This window comes from Leucopleurus acutus, assembly GCF_964270905.1.
Source record: "Leucopleurus acutus genome assembly, chromosome: 13".
Classification (NCBI taxonomy): Eukaryota; Metazoa; Chordata; class Mammalia; order Artiodactyla; family Delphinidae; genus Leucopleurus; species Leucopleurus acutus.
Window position 1 is genome coordinate 67,172,829 of NC_139155.1, and position 18,663 is coordinate 67,191,491.

Here is an 18,663-nt window from a genome sequence, read left to right on the forward strand (position 1 = left end):
AGGATTTAGTTTTAATCTCCAGGAGAAAAATTCCATCTTTCAGTAGACTCGCTCAGGCACCTCCTTGGACAGCACGCGCAGGCCGGCGGCTCGGGGGCCTCGGGGCCCTAGGCAGAGCAAGTGCGAGAGGAACTGGTGGTGTCTACGCGGTGCTTGTAGATTCTTCTGCGTGGAGCCATGGGAGGCCTGGAGAAGAAGAAGGTGATGGGCGAGAGGCCGGGGCGGGTCTGGGGCAGGGGGGACGGGGGTGCCTCAGGAGGTAGGAGACGGGAGCGATGGAGCCCGGGGACTGCGCCTTTCTCCGGCCTTGGATCCTCGTGGGTGCAGAAGCGGCTGGGATCAACGCGACAGGAGACAGCAGGCAGAAGGAGTTCGAGGATGGGCGAGGACGGCAGTACTTGTTCTGTAAAATAGGGGAAAGAACCCTGGAGTAGAGCTGTGAAAGAGCGTTGAGGTTACCAAGCAGAGCTGCACCCCAAAACAGGCCGAGCCGGAGGATAACTTTACTGAAAGTGATGAACATTACGTAGAGCTCACCATTATTTCGAGCTCATCATCTCTAAAACTTGTGACTCCCTTTTCTGCTGAATCAGGCTTTGTCCTGGACATTGGGGATGGGAGATATAATCAACTAGTTGTGGTCCCTGCATTCGTGGAGCTCACTTTCTAGTGGGGAAGCTGGACACTAAAGTAAATAACCAAATAAAACGATCACAAACAAGCCTGGCAGCGGAAACTAAGTGCCAAGGCCTTCGGGTGGAAAACGCTTGCTGTGTGCAAGGAATTAAAGGATATCAGCTTGGCTGGGGTATAGTAAACCAAGAGGAGAGTGGCATCTGGTGAAGTTGCGGTTGGACAGGGACCAGGTCACGCAAGGCCTGTCAGGCACAGTGAGGAGACTGATTTTATTCAAAAAGCAGTAAGAATCAACTGAAGGGGGAGTAATATCTGTTTTTCAAGGAGTTGTTCTTGTTGCCGTATGGAGAATCACCTTGATGGCATGAAGAGATTAGAGAGGGGATGGGGATGAGGATGAGGAAGATGTAGTTGCCTCGATTGTTTCTGTCAGCTGGAAAGTTCCTGCTGCCAATCTGTTTTTAATCCAGCTATTGAGCTAAGTGCTAGTGATTGGAACTACAAAGATGTAACATTGAAAACCTGACTTTGAGGTACAGGTGCAGATATGTAAACAAATCATGACAGTTTTTGTCGTTGTTGTTTGTTTGTTTTGTTTTGGCCACGCCCAGCGTCTTGCGGGATGGAACCCAGGCCCCGTTCAATGGAAGCTCGGAGTCCTAACTACTGGACCACCAGGGAAGTCCCAACAAATCATGACAGTTTTCAAAGCAGGGTTTCACAACCGTTTTGACATTTTGAGCCAGATAACTGTTGTGGGGAGGGTTGTCCTGTGAGTTGTGGGATGTTTAGCAGCATTCCTGGCCTCTTACCCCCTAGGTGCCAATAGCATCTAACAGCCCAAAATGCTGAATACACCGCTATACATCCAGGGAGTAAAGTCACCCCAGTTGACTTTAATTATCCCCTTAATGTTTGAAAGAATAAGAATGGTGACAGTGTAGGGCAATAGAAAACAATTTTAATGAAAGAATGAAAGCAACTTCCCTAAGACAGTCTGAAAGTCATCTTTGTACCCTCAGAACTTGGCGCGGGCCTGATCCCCAGTAGACAATGTCTAAAGGGAAGAATGAATGAAGGGCATGTTTCGTGACTGTGGGATTATTCATAAACATACCCCTCAGAAGGCTACAGGTTTGTCCCTTTAGAGCTGGACCTGGCCATTGAGGCCTATGCTGTCTTAATCCAGAGGAAGACCTCGTTTGGGAAGGACGTGCTTGGTTAGCATTGCAGGGAGCTGGTACAGTGCACTGCTGCTCTATCAGGGATACAGACGTGTGAGTGTGAGGCAGCATCTTAGCACCACAGATGTCCAGATGGTTGCACAACACAACATGCTCTTTGGGTGCAGGTAGAGACCAGGCCTTTTGTCTTTATTACCTCCTAGCATCTAGCTAAACACTTGGAACATAGTAGAGGTCTTGTGATTGTCTGTTGAATGAATGAGGAAGGAGAGAGGCTGTGTGGCTTAGAGTGTGCATTTTCAACTGGATGGTGTCATGCCGAAGGGAACAGAAATTGGTTGGGGGACATCTTAGACATTACAATGATGTGTAGCCCTCAGAAGGACCACATTACAGAAACATCTACAGTGTACCTGTGGTATTAACATTTTATGGGGCTGTGAGAGAGGGTGATTAAAGGGGAGAAAAGGTCTAAAAAGGCCTCTGGTGGTGGAGGGGTGGTTATAATGAAAAAGAAGTTGAGAACACTGGCTTAGTGGATGAGGCACTCAGGTTCTGGACTTGGACCTAGGTCTGAATCCAGCCCCAGCTCTTAAAAATCTATGTGACCTGGGCAGGTTATTTTACTGAGCCTGTTTTCCTCCCTTGTGAAATGAGAATTTTAATGGCACCCACCTCACAGTGTTGTGGGGATTAAATGAATAATGTGTGCAAATCAGTAATCATAATGGTCAGTACTTACAGCAACTACTAAGTGCTTGGCATAGCACCTGATCCACAGCAACCTCATGGTCCTGCATCGTGCAGATGTGTGTGTCCTCCTCTGTGCTGACAAGTGCAGGGACAGTGCAGGAGCGCTCTGTCCCCACAGCCTCTTGGCCATTTATCCAGAGTAATAGTCGCCTCTTGCATGAGCAATGTCCAGAGGTTGCTCTCCATCATTGTAATCATTGCTAATGGAGAATTGATTTTATCCTCCCCAAGTATGAACGAGGCTCTGCTACCAACTACATCACCCGAAACAAAGCCCGGAAGAAGCTGCAGCTGAGCCTGGCCGACTTCAGGTGAGGTTGGAGAGGAGAGGGGGACTTCGGGTGCCTGGCCAGTGAAAACTCAGCCACATCCCTCTCTTAACTGCACTGCTGCAAACTCTGTCTGGGATTCTGCTATTCCTTCTCTTTCTTGCCTGGCTTTGCTTTAGTGAGCTGTGCTTTGCCAGGTGTGGTCCACGGGGAAGCTGGAGAACTGGGTCGTGTCACCCTGAGTCATCAAAATGGGCCCACTGGTGCAATGCACTGCTGCTCTCTTATCTGGGTCTTTGTCACCCATCCTCTCCCTTCTGGCAGTAGTGACCCCTGATCCTGCAGCTTGTGGTTCTCAGCTCCTTGGAGAGTCCAGTCCAGACTCTTCCACAGCCTGCGTCCTGCTGCCTGGCTCACTTTTCATCTTCCAAACGCACCCAGCACTTCCCACTCTTACAGCCGCTGTCCTTCTTAAGATTCTCTTCCCTCTGCCCTTTATAGGTAGACCTTGGAGATATTGTGGATTCAGTTTCACACCATTGCAATAAAATGAATATCACAATGAAGCGGTTTCCCAGTGCATATAAAAGTTACATTTACACTCTACTGTAGTCTGTTAAGTGTGCAGTAGTTTTATGTCTAAAAGAAATGAACATGCATTAATTTAAAATACTTCATTGCTAAAAAATGCTAATCATTATCTGAGCATTCAGTGAGTGGTAAGCTTTTTGCTGGTGGAGGGTCTTGCCTCGATGTTGACGGCTGCCGACTGATCAAGGAGGTGGTTGCTGAAGGCTGGGCTGGCTGTGACAGTTTCTTTTTTTTTTTTTTTTTTTTGCGGTACGCGGGCCTCTCGCTGTTGTGACCCCTCCCGTTGCGGAGCACAGGCTTCGGACGCACAGGCTCAGCAGCCATGGCTCACGGGCCAACCGCTCCACGGCATGTGGGATCTTCCCGGACCCGGGCACGAACCCGTGTCCCCTGCATCGGCAGGCAGACTCTCAACCAGTGCACCACCAGGGAAGCCCTGTGACAGTTTCTTAAAATAAGACCACAGTGAGGTTTGCCACGTTGATTGACTTCCTTTCGTGAATCATTTCTCTGTAGCACACAGTGCTGTTTGACAGCATTTTACCCACAGTAGAACTTCTGTCAGAATTGGAGTCGATCCTGTCAGACTCTGCTGCTGTTTTGTCAACTAAATTTATGTAATATTCTAAATCCTTTGTTGTCATTTCAGTAATTTCCACAGTAGATTCCATCTCAAGAAACCGCTGTCTTCACTCATTTATAAGAAGCACTCCTCATCTGTTAAAGTTTTATCATGAGATGGCAGCAATCCAGTCACACCTTCAGGGTCCACTTCTAATTCTAGTTCTCTTGCTGTTTCCACCACATCTGCAGTTACTTCCTCCACTGAAGTCTTGAACCTCTCAAAGTCATCCATGAGGGTTGGAAGCAACTTCTTCCAAACTCCTGTTAATGTTGATATTTTTATCTCTCCTGAATCACGAAAATTCTTAACGGCATCTAGAAGGGTAAATCCTTTCCAGAGGTTTTCAATTTACTTTGCCCAGATCCATCAGAGGAATCATTGTCTATGGTGGCTATGGCCTTATGAAATGTATTTCTTAATAAGACCTGAAAGTCAGAATTAGTCCTTGATCCATTGGCTGCATAATGGATGTTTTGTTAGCAGGCATGAAAACAACATTAATCTCATTGTACAGCTCCATCAGAGCTCTTGGGTGACCAGGTGCATTGTCAATGAGCAGTAATATTTTGAAAAAACAAAAAACTTTTTTCTGAGCAGTAGGTCTCCAGGGTGGGCTTAAAATAGTCATTGACCATGTTTTTTGTTTTGTTTTTTTAAATTTATTATTTATTTTTGGCTGCTTTGGGTCTTCATTGCTGCTCATGCTTTCTCTAGTTGCGGCGAGCAGGGGCTACTCTTTATTGCAGTGTGTGGGCGTCTCATTGCGGTGGCTTCTCTTGTTGCGGAGCACGGACTCTAGGTGCATGGGCTTCAGTAGTTGTGGCTCACGGGCTCTAGAGCGCAGGCTCAGTAGTTGGTGGCGCATGGACTTAGTTGCTCCACGGCACGTGGGATCTTCCTGGACCAGGGCTCGAACCCGTGTCCCCTGCATTGGCAGGTGGATTCTTAACCACTGCACCACCAGGGAAGCCCCTGACATTGTTTTTTGTAAACAGATGTGCTGTTATCCAGGCTTTGTTGTTCCATTTATAGAGCACAGGCAGAGTAGATTTTAGCATAATTCATAAGGGTCCCAGGATTTTCAGAATGGTGAATGAGCATTGGCTTCACCTTAAAGTCACCAGTTGTGTTATCCCATAACAAGAGAGTCAGCCTGTCCTTTGAAATTTTGAAGCCAGGCATTGACTTCTCTCTAGCTAGGAAAGTGCTAGAAGGCATCTTCTTCTAATATAAGGCTGTTTCATCAACATCGAAAATCTGTTGTTTAGTTCATTATCTTAGCTAGATCTGGATAACTTGCTTCAGCTTCTACATCAGCACTTGCTGCCTCACCTTGTACTTTCATGTCCTGGAGATTGCTTCTTTCCTTAAAGCTCATGAACCATCCTCTGCTAGCTTCAGAGTTCATCCTGCAGCTTCCTTACTTCTGTCAGCCTTCATAGAATTGAAGAGAGTTAGAGTCTTGCTCTGGATTAAGCTTTGGCTTAAGGGAATGTTGTGGCTGGTTTGATCTTCTGTCCAGACCACTAAAACTTTATATCAGCAATAAGGCTGTTTTGCTTTCTTATCGTTTATGTGTTCCCGGGAGTAGCTCTTTTAATTTCCTTCAAGGGCTTTTCCTTTGCATTCACAACTTGGCTGGCTGCGGTGCAAGAAACCTAGCTTTCGACCTGTCTTGGCTTTCACCATGCCTTCCTCACTAAGCTTAATCATTTCTAGCTTTTGATTTAAAGTGAGAGATGTGGGACTCTTCCTTTCACTTGAACACTTAGAGGCCACTGTAGGGTTATTTGTTGACCTCATATCAATATTGTGTCCCAGGGAGTAGAGAGGCCTGAGTAGAGGGAGAGAGACTGGCGAATGGCAGGTCGGGTGGAGCAGTCAGAACACACACAACATTTATTGATGAAGTTCACCATCTTGTATGGGTGCTATTCGTGGTGCCCCCAAAATGATTACAATAGCAACATCAAAGATCACTGATCACAGATCACTATAACAAATATAATAATGATGAAATAGTTTGGAAATATTGTGAGAATTCCAAAAATGTGACACAGAGACATGAAGGTGAGCAAATGTTGGAAAAATGGCACCGATAGACTTGCTCAATGCAGGGTTGCACAAACCTTCAATTTGTTTAAAAAAAAAAAAAGAAAATGCAATTACCTGCAAAGTGCAATAAAGTGAAATTCAATAAAATGAGGTATACCTCCATGTGGCTGAAATGTTGATTTGTCAGCAAGGCCTTTCCTGACTCTCCTTGCTAAAAGAGGTACCTACCAGTTGGCCCCTGTCAATATCCTGATTGTTTCCTTTCTGGTGCTTGGGACTGTCTGCACTATGTTTGTTGGGAACTTGTCACTGTCGGACTCCTGCACTAGAAAGTGAGTTTTCCAAAGGGCAGGGCTCCTGTGTTCTCTGTTCACTGCAGTTTTCCAGGCCCAGCGTGCCCAGTGCTCAGCACGTTTGCTGATAGAAGGAGTGGCCTTTGTCTTCCAGGCGGCTGTGCATCCTGAAGGGCATTTATCCCCATGAACCCAAACACAAGAAGAAGGTCAACAAGGGCTCCACGGCAGCCCGAACCTTTTACCTTATCAAAGACATCAGATTCCTCCTCCATGAACCCATTGTCAACAAGTTCCGGGAGTACAAGGTGAGGCCTGGGCTCTAGGGTCTGGATGGGGCCCTTCCCAGCTCTATGCAGACCCACTAACACTGACCTTGGGCAAATTGTTTGATCTCTCTGAGCAAGCCTGTACATAGGGTGAGGTAATTCTACCTCAAAAGGGTGTCAGGGGGATTGACTGAGATCTTAGGTGTGGAAATCATTTACATAGAACCTGACCAATGATTAATGCATTACCTGTCATGCTTTTCCCCTGGTTCTTTTGGAGAAGGGTAAATGTATTGCCTCTGAGGCAAAGATTGTGGTCTTTCAGGGGCTCTCCGGTGTGTTTTCTGCCCAAATAAACCACTCCTATTCAGGTTCTTTCTGGAATTGTTCCCAGGAGACCAGGCTTTTCATTCCTCAAATAGAAACGATTAAACGCTTCAATACTGCAGGGAAAGAAGAAACTTAATTATACCAAATGCAAATAATTGAAAGTAGACTGCTGTTACTGTAGCCTTTGCCGAGCAGCAGGGCCAGGCTGTGGGGTACAGCTGCTGGTAGCCCTCTCGCCAGAGCTGGCCGAGGTGGGCGGCTGGACCTGTCCTGCTGCTGGGTTTTCCAGACACCCCAGCTCATTGCATTGGAACTGGGCCCCTTGTGGGACTGGCTGTCTCAGAGCTGCTGTTTACAGTCTCAGCGCAGGTGGCCTCTGAGCCTCTGAAGAAGTGCTCGGGGGAGGCAGTTGGTCAGTTTAGAGGACTTTCTGGGGCCACCATTGGCCTCAACTGCATTTTCTCGTGTGGCCCAGCCCCACATGTGGGCCCGAGGCTCGTTTCACACACATGCGGACTGGTGTTTCTGGCCCAGCCTCCTGGCCCTGGTCTGTCTCACTTCTCAGTTGGAAAATAGGGCTGAAAACGTTATACTTTCACGTAAACATGCGGAGTCAGCCCGTCTGAATGCTTATCCCTGTTCATCTGTCAGCGGGATGCAGTGGGGTGGCTCTGTCGTCAGTCTGGGTCAGGTTCGCTGCTCCGTGGATGTGGCTGTTGTGCAAACCCCGGGCTGAGGGGGCAGATCGTGCCGGCAGACAGCTGTGGTCGGAGAGCCCTCCTGCCCCGAGCATCCCTCTTCCATGGAAGGGGTGTACGGGAGCCGTTGGCCCCACATCAGCAGTCTCCTCCTCTCTCCCAGGTGTTCGTCCGGAAGCTGCGGAAGGCCTATGGGAAGAGTGAGTGGGACACGGTGGAGCGGCTGAAGGACAACAAGCCCAACTACAAGCTCGACCACATCGTCAAGGAGCGGTGAGCCGGGGGTTCTGACCTAGTGCTGGGGGTACAGTGGGGAACGGGGCCGAGACCCTGCTCACAGAGCTGGCGTCCTGTTGGAGGAGGCAGACCAGAAAACAAACTGCCAAGTTGTTCTAATGGTTGCAAGTCCACACGAGTGCCACGAGGGATGCTCTCCAGGAAGGGAGCTGGAGGACGCACGTTAGTTACAGGCTTGTCAAAGGAGGTCTCTGGGGGGAGACAGTTGAGCCAGCCAGGAGAGGCATGGTTCAGGCAGAGCAAACAGCAAGTGCAAACGCCCTGTGGTGAGAGAGAGCCGGAGTCCTGGGGGTATGCGTGGGGTGCATGGTCAGTCCTGGAAGATGTGACTGGACACCTCTGATCTCAACTGTTTCTTGCCCATCCTTCTCAGCAGTCCCCGTCATTCGTTGACTAAATCAGTGGGGACACTTGGCAATGTCTGGAGGCACTTCTGCTTCTCCTGACTTGGATGGCAGGGGGTCTACTAGTATTTAATTAGTAGAGGCCAGGGATGCTGCTCAGCACCCTGTAGTGCACAGGACAGCCCCCACGACATGGGACAGCCTGGCCCACAATGTCAGTGGTGGTAAGGTGCAGAAACTCTGGGCTAACTGAATGTCTGCCTTCTCTTGGTGGCTGTTGGCCCTGGGAACACTTAGCTCCAGGCTGGATGGACTTGGCTTCGTTGAGTCGGGCCAGCCATGGGCTAGCAGGGCAACAGCCTTGGCCTGGGAGCTCGACAGCAGGTGTTCTCACCCCAGCCCGTGGCCACGAGCTGGGCAGTCCGCGAACTGCTCCTGCTCCGAGCAGGTCCTCCTCTAACAGAGAGATGACGCGTGTGACACAGCTGTCCTGTGGAACAAATGAAAAAAAAAAAATGCTCAAGAAAAAAGCAAGTGTCTGGATTCATGTGCACACTAGATGGCAGTATGGTGGCATTCCCATTCTGCGTCACCTCCTTCTCCTCAGCCCTTGCTTAAGAAAAATGGCCAGTGCTGTTTCTAGGAAAGGCCCGGGTTGTTGGGTTTGTCTGTGAGGTGCAGAGCGAGGAAACTTCAAGGCACAAGAGGGGGCTGATTGAGTCTTTGGCCTCTGAACCAGGAAACCAAGTGCCTCTCTTGTTCTGAGAGGTCCCTGCGGACCTTTCTTCTGTTTTGCTCTGTGTCTGAAGACCTGGCTGGCCCCTCCTGACTCATATTTTTCTGATCTCAGAGCCAAGTGGGCACATCCTGGTTCCGTGTTCCTCCGGAAGCTGTGGGGAGGTTGGCGCTGCCAGGCCCCAGGGCGTTGCCCAGCTCCCTGTTCAGGAGATGGCGGTGGCAGGGCCTGGGGTGGGGCAACGAGTTCAGGGGCCCCTCAGAGCCCAGGCTGTGCGACCCTACGAGCGCCACCCTCCTGGCCACGCAGGTACCCCACGTTCATAGATGCCCTGCGGGACCTGGACGACGCCCTCTCCATGTGCTTCCTCTTCTCCACCTTCCCACGGACCGGCAAGTGCCACGTGCACACCATCCAGCTGTGCCACCGGCTGGCCGTGGAGTTCATGCACTACGTCATCGCCGCCCGTGCCCTGCGCAAGGTGAGCCCGGGGCCACCCAGTGGGGCCCAGCCCCCCGCCCCGCACCCCCATGTCCTCACCACGCTGTCCCCCCTCCACCGCAGGTCTTCCTGTCCATCAAAGGCATTTACTACCAGGCCGAGGTGCTGGGCCAGCCCATCGTGTGGATCACGCCCTACACCTTCTCCCACGATGTGAGTGTGCCCACAGGGAAGGGTTGTGCAGGGACCGTTGCTCCCTCTCTGCTTCCTAGACAGAGATAATGGTGTGGGTGAAGGGGGGCTCTTCCTGTCCTGCAGAACCAGCTGGGTTCCTGAGTGCCAGACAGGGCAGTGGCGGGGGGGGGGGTGTGGTACAGAACTGTAACAAGAGCCCGAGCCAGCCTGACTCCAGTACCTTCTAGCTGGTTGACCTTGGACGTGTTCCCTTACCTCTCTGTGCCCAGTGAATAACGTCCTTCCACCTTCTAAGCCTTGTTGTGAGGATTTGAGGGAAAAAAGCTTTAAAAGTGCCTGGTGCTTGGCCCTCGGGGGTTGCAGAACCAACAGTGAGCGGCCACCGGGGCCGAGCACTGCCTGTATACACGGCCCTGCCCTCGAACCTGCTGGGTGCTCACCCCGCTCTGCCACCCCCACTCCTGTGCCCCACCCAGAACTGGGGACTGTGTGAGATTGGGGAGGATGAGCACAAGAGGAGTACTACTTATTACTGGCACTATTTCTTACTCATCTTTCTTTTTAAGACTGTGAGAATTTTTGGCAGGATCCGTCGAGAGAAATCTTGGTTTGGCCTCCGTATGGGGGTTGTTAGCCTCTAGTCTCCCACAGGGTCTCAGGCTTGGCGCCTGACTTATCCTGCTGTGGGCCTGCATTTGGCCTTGCTTCCTGCTTGTGCCTTGAGTGAGAACTGGTGCCTTCAGTGGAGACTCAGCTGGATGGCAGGTTTGCTGGCCAGGCAGCGGGGGCTGGTGGTCTGGGTCCCCTGGGCCACTGCTGATTACTCTGGGCTGGGGGCCACAGGCTGGAACCCCCGCTGAGTGCAGAGCAGCAGTGACAATTGGTGGCAGCCTGTGGTCTTTGTGGGTGAGAGGTGCTCGGCCCTCAGCAGTCCCTGTGCCCACTCCCTGGGGGCAGGCGTGTGTGCAAGTCTGTGCTCTTCCTTCTTCCCCTCTCTGTCCCTCCTCTCCTCTGTCCTTCCTGCCTTCTCTGCCCTGCCTTCCCTCCTTCCTCTCTGCCCCTCCCTCTCCTTCCTTCTCTCTGATGTCCCACCCCCTCACTGCTCAGACTGGTCTTTGTCTGTACTGCCAGTGGTGAATAGGGCCCTGTGGAGGCCGGCCTCCACACAGCTGGCCCTGGAGGAACGGGGGAGGGCACAGGCCACCCCTTCCTCCTTCCTCTCTGGCCAGCTCACTGCCACTGCTTCCTCTCAGCAAGAGGATGGGGGACCAGCCCTGGGTCATAGTTGGGGCCCCTGTGCAGCCAGTGCTGGGCTCCTGGCAGCAGGACCCAGGCAGGTAGCGGGGCCCAGGGGGCTGCTGTGCTGTGGGGCAGTCACCGCTCACGTGTTCGCAGGCCCGTCGAAGGCCCTGGTGGATGCTCATGGAAGGACTGAAGTAACAGTGGGGGACAGGTGGGGCACCTCTTGGCCCCTTTACCCCCACAGCCCAGTCACTGCCTGTTGGCAGGATGTACAAACAGCTCAGCGTCACAGGCGCACAGGCACAGAAGGGATGCTGTGATCATTACTGATTTCATCATCGCTTGGCGTATCTCCCTGTCCAGGTCTCAGAAGTTGGCCAGGCTGGCCTGGCCTCTCTGGTATGCCAGGCAGTGCTGCTCAGGGGTCGAGGCACTTTGGTTTGGGTCTCAGATCCTTGCCCTGTTTTGTTTTATCAACTCCTCAAGGTTTAAGACGAGCCCTCCCGTGTCCCCCGCTTGCTCTGTGTTTTTGCCCCAAGCAGGCAGCATTTCTCAGGAGCTCCCTGGGGCTGCGCCAGGCAGCTGCCCAGCCTGTCCTGGGTCCTCGGGTTATGCCTTTGTCTCCGGCTCGGGCCCAAGGCAGGGTTGCTGAATTCTGAGTATCTGTCCGAAGGCTCCTGCCAGGGCTCGTAGGTGCTGAGTGCCGCCCGCCCACTACCCCCACCCAGGCAGATGGGCTGATCCAGGGCCACCTTTCCCAGCCAGGCCCCCAGGTGCTCATGGGCTGGCCCCAGAAAAGACAGTAAATGGAAATTACGGGATGGCTAAGGGAGCAGGCGTGAGCGGCCTCTGCAAGAACAGAAGTCTGCCTTGCAGGGTGAAGGGGAGAGCTGGGGCAGGGAGCGGGGGCACCAGCCTGTCCCGGGAACCTCGTGACAAAGGCTTCCCTCTTCTCACTCCTAGCATCCCCTTTATGGCATGGGGATCTGGCACTGGCCTCCAGGACAAGCCTTGGGACCCTTGTCCAGAGCCTCACTGGTGCCCAGAATGCTCCTGGGCCATGCCACACAGCCTCTTCTCCTGGGGCAGAGCTCCGAAGGCGGGGCCACCCTGGAGGAGCTCCTGGTCCTTGGGCACCTGGAGCCCCCACCCCACATGGGTTGTCAGTGCCATCTTTGCACTGACACTGCTGATGCGTCTCTGTGTCCCCAGCACCCAACAGACGTGGACTACAGGGTTATGGCCACCTTCACCGAGTTCTACACTACCCTGCTGGGGTTCGTCAACTTCCGCCTCTACCAGTCGCTTAACCTGCACTACCCTCCCAAGGTAGGCCCCGGCCCAGCCCAGCACCTTCTCCTCACCGGGCAGAGGCCACGGCCTCTCTCCCCACGTGGAGGTGGGGGCTAGGGGCATCCTCTTCCTCTGACCTTCCCCTTGCCTCCCAGCTCGAGGGTCAGGCTCATGCAGAAGCGAAGGCCAGCGAGGACACCTATGCTTTGGACTCCGAGAGCTCTATGGAGGTGAGAGAGGCTTCCAGCGTTGGCCCTGCATCCCCCAGAAGGGTGGTTCCTGGCCTGGGGGTGGAGGCGGTCATGGCTAGACAGGTGGTCTCAGGGCTTACCCTCAGAACCCAAACCCACTGATACCCGGCCAAGAACTGCCAGCGCTACCCCTCCCCACCCACAAGCAGCATCCCTGAAACCCTGCTGCTTTCCCACAGAAACTGGCCTCTCTCAGTGCCAGTCTGGCCCGTGTGGTGGTGCCTGCGGAGGAGGAGGAAGCCGAGGTGGATGAGTTTCCTGCTGACGGGGTGAGGACTGCGCTGCCCTCTGGAAGCGGGGGTTGGGGAGGCGGGCGGACTGAGGGGTTTAGAAGGAAGCTGGGGAGGGGCTCGTCTCCAGACTCTGCCTCCAGTGGGGTACAAGCAGGCCTGATAGTGTGAGCAGCCCCTTTTCTTGGCAGGAGATGGTGGCGCAGGAGGACTGCAGGAAGGAGCTGGAGGCTCAGGAAAAACACAAGAAGCTCTTCGAGGGCCTGAAGTTCTTCCTGAACCGTGAGGTGCCCCGGGAGGCCCTGGCCTTTGTCATCAGGTGGGGAGCCTGACGGCACTGGCTCTGCCATACTGGGCTGGGTCCTGCCGTAGACAGCGCAGCCCTGGACGCCCATCGGTAACAATGGGCTGGCGTCAGTATCCGCTGCTTAGGGCTGTTGTGAGGATTCAACAAAATGGGTGTGGAAAACTCAGCACACCCCAAGCACGTGGAAAGCACCCATTAGAGGGCAGCTGGCATCACTTCCTCACCAGCTTAGGGCAGAAGGTCTCCCCTGGGCCAGCACTGGAGGCGTCGGCCAATTGAAGGGGGGGTTCCTGGGGTGGGGAGGGGACAGGTGTGTCCTAGGAGCATGAGCTTGTGGGCCAGTGGGTTCCAGGGTGGGCACCTCATGCCTCAGTACCCTCATGGGCTCCCCCTGTGCCTGTAGGAGTTTTGGAGGGAACGTGTCCTGGGACAAATCTCTGTGCATTGGGGCCACATACGACGTCACAGACTCTGGCATCACCCACCAGATTGTCGACCGGCCTGGGCAACAGACCCCCGTCATCGGCAGGTAGGCCCCCAAGGCCCTCGTCTTCCTCCGCCTGTTTGGGTTTCTGGGGGCGGAGGTCTGTCTCCAGGCCCCTGCAGATGCAGTGGGGTCTCGGGTGGCAACACGGCTTTCTCTGCCCTCACCCTGCGCAGGTACTACGTGCAGCCCCAGTGGGTGTTTGACTCCGTGAACGCCCGGCTCCTCCTCCCTGTGGCAGACTACTTTCCCGGGGTGCAGCTGCCTCCACACCTCTCGCCCTTCGTGTCAGAGAAGGAAGGCGATTATGTGCCCCCTGAGAAGCAGAAGTTGCTGGCCCTGCAGCGGGGAGAGCACCCAGGTGAGTGAAAGGGAGCTGGGCAGGGCGGGGTGGGCAGGCTCCTCCAGACTGGCCTCGGCTCCAGGGGCTTCACCTGGCTGTTTCCCTTCTTGGCTACAAAGGTGGCAAGCTCCAGAAAACAGGGCAGCAGGGGTACAAAGCCCTTTAAACTCTCATCGGAGTAACGTGGCTTAGGAGGAGGAAACGTTTGTGTCTTATAATCCAGTGTTCCTTGATGTCCAGAGTGACTGAGCAGAATGGTCTGGAAGTTCCATGCGAGGCAGCAGAGCTGAGGGGTTGGGGGCCTGGAGTTTGCTCTGAAGGCAGCTGGGCCTGTGGTGGAGGTGCCAGAGGGCCTGTGGTCAGGATGGCCCTGCTCTGCCTTTGGAACCTCTGTGCCAAAGAGGGCGCCAGTTCTCACGCCACAAGGGGAAGAGCAGGCTCCCGGGTGTTCGTAATCCTTGGCTGTTTGTAGGAAATTTGAATGAATCTGAAGAGGAGGATGAGGAGGAAGATGATGAAGGTGATGGTGATGAAGAGGGAGGAAAAGAAGAGGAGGAGGAAGAAGACAAGGAGGCTGGTTCGGAAAGGGAGGAAGAGGCCCGACTGACGGCCCCGGAGGAGCCGAGGCTGGAGGGGAAGGTACCAGGGAGTTGATTGGGTTCTCGGCCTGGGAAGCAGCCCCACTGGCCACCTTGGTACCAGAAGGGTGGGAGCCAGGGGGCTGGAGGTAGAGGGTGGGGGTCAACCCGCTACCACAAGTGTCCCCCCTGTGTCCCCAGAAGCCCAAGGTGATGGTGGGCACAGTGAAGCTGGAGGATAAGCAGCGGCTGGCCCAGGAGGAGGACAGTGAGGCCAAGCGCCTGGCCATCATGATGATGAAGAAGCGGGAGAAGTACCTTTACAACAAGATCATGTTTGGCAAGAGGCGAAAAATCCGCGAGGTGAGTCTCCCCGCCGCCTGAGGCTCCAGCTGGGGCCGCACAGCTGAGCTTCGAGGCCGGCTGGCTCTCCCGGGCAGTCTCTGGGCCCTTTTCTAGCATTTTTCTGACGTTGTCTGCCTGCCTTGGGCATCTTGGTGTCAGTCTCCTTCCTGCACCCGGTGGTTTCTGAGTCTGCTGGGATTGGGGGCCAGAGCTGCTGCAGCAGACTCGGGGCCTGCACTTCACAGAAGTGCGTGAAGCTGGAGGGACTGTGGGAGGTTTTGGTTCAGCTTCTGTTTTGTTTCCTCTCATTCACAGAGCCACATATGCTCAATATAAAAGAAAAAAAATTTTTAAGAGAGTTCTGTGCATGCCAGAACTTTGTAATGGACGTAGAAGTGGCTCACAGTCTTGCCCTTGGGGTGATCTGTAGTAACAGCCCCCCAGGTTTCTTTGTGCATGTGATAACACAGATGTTACTTGGGGGGCATTGTGCTACACATACAGGCAGAGCTGGTTTTATGGCACTTAGCTTTATTGCACTTCACAGATAACGAGTTTGTTACAGATGGAAGGTTTGCGGCAACGCTGTGTTGAGCAAATCTGTTTAGCACCATTTTTCCAGTATTTGCTCATTTCATGTCTCTGTGTCACCAGTGATGGTAATTCTCACAATATTTCTGACTTTTTCATTATTATTATATTTGTCATGGTGATTTGTGATCAATGTTCTTTGATGTTACTGTTGCAAAAAGACTATAATTCACTGAAGGCTCAGACGATGGTTAGGTTTTTTTAGCAGTATCGTATTTTTTATTAACGTATATGCACGGTGTTTTTAGACATAATGCTATTGCCACTTAACAGACAACAGCATAGCATAAACAGAACTTTTATATGCCCTGGGAAACCAAAAAATTCACGTGACTCCCTTTATTGCAGTATTTGCTTTATTGGGGTGGTGGGTGGAATCCAACCCACAATATCTCCGAGGTCTGCCTGTAGGTTATTCTGCTGTGTGTTTGTTATTTAACCACAGCATGAACTGTCCGTGGCATCATACAGTGCATGGCCTGTTCCCTGCTGACAGGATTAGGTTGTCTCCCTTTTATAGTCGTTCTCAGAGAACAGTCCTGAGCACCTCTCTTCCTACCTCCAAGTGTCTCTGCAGGGTAAAATCTTAGGAGTGTAATTGCCAGGTTGAAAGGCCACCTGTTTTGGAATAGATAGTGCCACATGGCCCCGGGGAAGGACTGTTCCAGGTCGACCCCACCTTAGCAGCTCCTGGTGAAGGTTTGAATGGCCCCCAGCTTTCCCAGGTGAAGGGGGTCAGTGGGGCAGTTGCCTCCAGCTCTGGGAGCCTGCAATCCTCCTGACTTGCTGTGGGCCCATAACTTCACAGAGTCATAAAGGCAGGGGTGAAGGCACGGTTCCTCACCTGAGGCTCTTCAGAGGGGTTTGCTTTTTCCCCTTGGTAATTTGCCTGTTAGCTTTCCTGGAAGCTCTGCTTTTAAGGGGTGACCTTGAGTGGCAGAAGGGGGAGTCCCCTTCCCCGACCTCCCCCCATCACAGCTTAATCCTCCCCTTCTTCCTCACAGGCCAACAAACTGGTGGAAAAGCGGAAGGCCCACGATAAGGCTGTAAGGTCTGAGAAGAAGGCCAAGAAGGCAAGGCCGGAGTGAGTGGCGGCAGCCTCGCCATGGGTGAGGCCAGCTCCTGGAGGCTGGACTTGGCACAGGGACCCAGAGGGCCTGGGCTTGGTGACAGACCAGGGTCTTTTCTGTTTTCATCCTTCTCCTCCCTCTGCCGGCCCTGGCCTCCTCTCAAGATCTCTGGCTGGGCCCATGGACAGCCCCAGTCTCGCTCGGATGGAGCTCCCTGCTGGTGGCTGGGCAGAGAGGCCTCTGCCTCTCCTTGACCCCGCAATGCTCCTGGGGGTCAAGCGACACAGGGGGCGGGACCCAACCAGCCCCTCACTGACTGTTCCCATTCACCCTGGCTTTCTGCATCCCCTCCCCCACACGTACGGTTGGACCCACGATTTTCCCAGTGCTCTGATGGGGGGTAGGGTGGGGAAGCATTTGTTATTAAATGGCTGGAGTTCTGCAGCCAGTTGAATTCTGTGTTCGTGAGCCTTTCTGGGGTTGGAGAAGGGCCACCTAGTGCTCCAGGTTGGCCAGCCCTCAGTATTCACTGAGAGGAGCCGGTCACTGCTCAGAGCTTTCTGGCTGCCTGTGGATCCCTTGGGGTCCAAGGGTGCCAGAAGGTAGGTGCACATTCCAGCCCAGAGACTTTTCCTCTGTGAACATGCTTCCTCACGTGTAAGCTAAGCGTAGAAATTCTGGAGCCTTCCTCCCAGGCATGTGTGAAGGGTTCACTGATAATGTTTCAGAGAGTCACTAGTGTCAGGTGTCTGGTAGGTAAAGTACTCAGCAAACACCAACCGTGATTGTCATCACTTCCTGCTGGAGTCAGCGTGGGAGGTAAAAGCCAGTGTCTGAAGGATCTATGGGGCCTGAGTTGAGGGTACCTAGCTTTACCTTGTGGGCTTATGGGCAGAGCTGCCAATGACCCCCAATGTGGCTTTGCCAGCAGCTGGACTTGTAACCCTGGCTGGGCCATCCTTATAGCTTCCCACTTGACCCTGGCAGTGCCCTTGCAGAGGCCCAAGGGGACATGCCCTTGCCTGGACTGCCGGTGCCTCATGGCAGAGCCAGGGCCACTCAACCCCTCCCAGGTCAGGCAGGGAGATTCTGAATGCCCCCCCAGGGTGCTCCTGTGGGCTGAGTGCTCTCAGGAGCAGGGCACAGGATGGGGAAGTATGGGTTTGGAACTGGGCTCCTCCTTTGCCAAATCTAGGCATTTGAGGGCCTTGGCCCTCTGCCCCTCACTCTGTAGAAGTGCCCAGGCTCTATAGAACTCTTTTGGGCAGTGTCTTCAGACCCACCCTGTGCAGGGGGAAGGCAAGAGCTTGGGCAGGCTCTCTGGCTGAGGGAGTGGAGAACCTAGGGCTCCTGTCTCACTGGGCCTCGCCGTGGGTGTGCTGTGGGTATCAGAGAGAGATTATGTTCCACTCTGACATGCTTCATGGTGTGTGTGGGGGGGTGGTCTTCTAGAGTCAGGGACAGGGTCAGGGTCTCTGGAGCCAAAGTCTGCAGCCCTAGGGGATAACTTGGTCCTGCCTGGGTGCATGTACATCCCAGGGCCACGGCAGGGGTGCCAGGGCAAGGCCAGAGAGCGGGCCCATCAGATATGGAAAAATCCTGGACTTCCCTGGTGGCACAGTGGTTAAGGATCTGCCTGCCAATGCAGGAGACACGGATTCGAGCCCTGGTCCGGTAAGATCCCACATGCTGTGGAGCAACTGAGCCTGTGCGCCACAACTACTGAGCCTGCGCTCTAGAGCCCACGAGCCACAACTACTGAGCCCTCATACCACAACTACTGAAGCCCGCGTGCCTAGAGGCCATGCTCCGTTAGAAGCCACCGCAGTGAGAAGTCCGCCCACTGCAATGAAGAGTAGCCCCTGCTCACCGCAACTAGAGAAAGCCTGCGCACAGCAATGAAAACCCAACGCAGCCAAAAATAAATAGGAAAAAAAAAAGATATGGAAAAATCCCTGGCAGTCATGCTAACGTGGAATTTTCCCCATTCCGGAGTCACCCAGTAATGGCAGGGGCAGTGGGGCTCTGACGTGGCTTATGCCCCACTGGGTGGCCAGCTGGTTTTGCACTGCCCACAGCTGGAGCTGAGCATTCTCAGCTCCAGGCAGGCACTAATCCCCATCCTTGGGCCTGCTCCTCTGGGGTGAAGGAGGGAAGCCTGGGACTGGAAAGAGTCAGATCCTGAATGCGGCACCTGCATCCTGATGGCACTG

General features: G+C 53.6%; 1 protein-coding gene across 1 annotated transcript; it reads left to right on the forward strand.

Moving 5' to 3' along the window:
* Positions 1-111: 111 nt before the first annotated feature.
* On the forward strand, positions 112-16,888 carry PES1 (pescadillo ribosomal biogenesis factor 1). Its single transcript, XM_082852901.1, has 15 exons — positions 112-201; positions 2,805-2,884; positions 6,561-6,714; positions 7,867-7,976; positions 9,390-9,561; positions 9,645-9,734; positions 12,171-12,287; positions 12,407-12,481; positions 12,682-12,771; positions 12,924-13,051; positions 13,443-13,568; positions 13,700-13,884; positions 14,339-14,505; positions 14,646-14,807; positions 16,385-16,888. The coding sequence occupies exons 1-15, from the start codon at positions 178-180 to the stop codon at positions 16,466-16,468; spliced, it is 1,764 nt and encodes a 587-aa protein (XP_082709027.1). The 5' UTR covers positions 112-177; the 3' UTR covers positions 16,469-16,888.
* Positions 16,889-18,663: the final 1,775 nt, after the last annotated feature.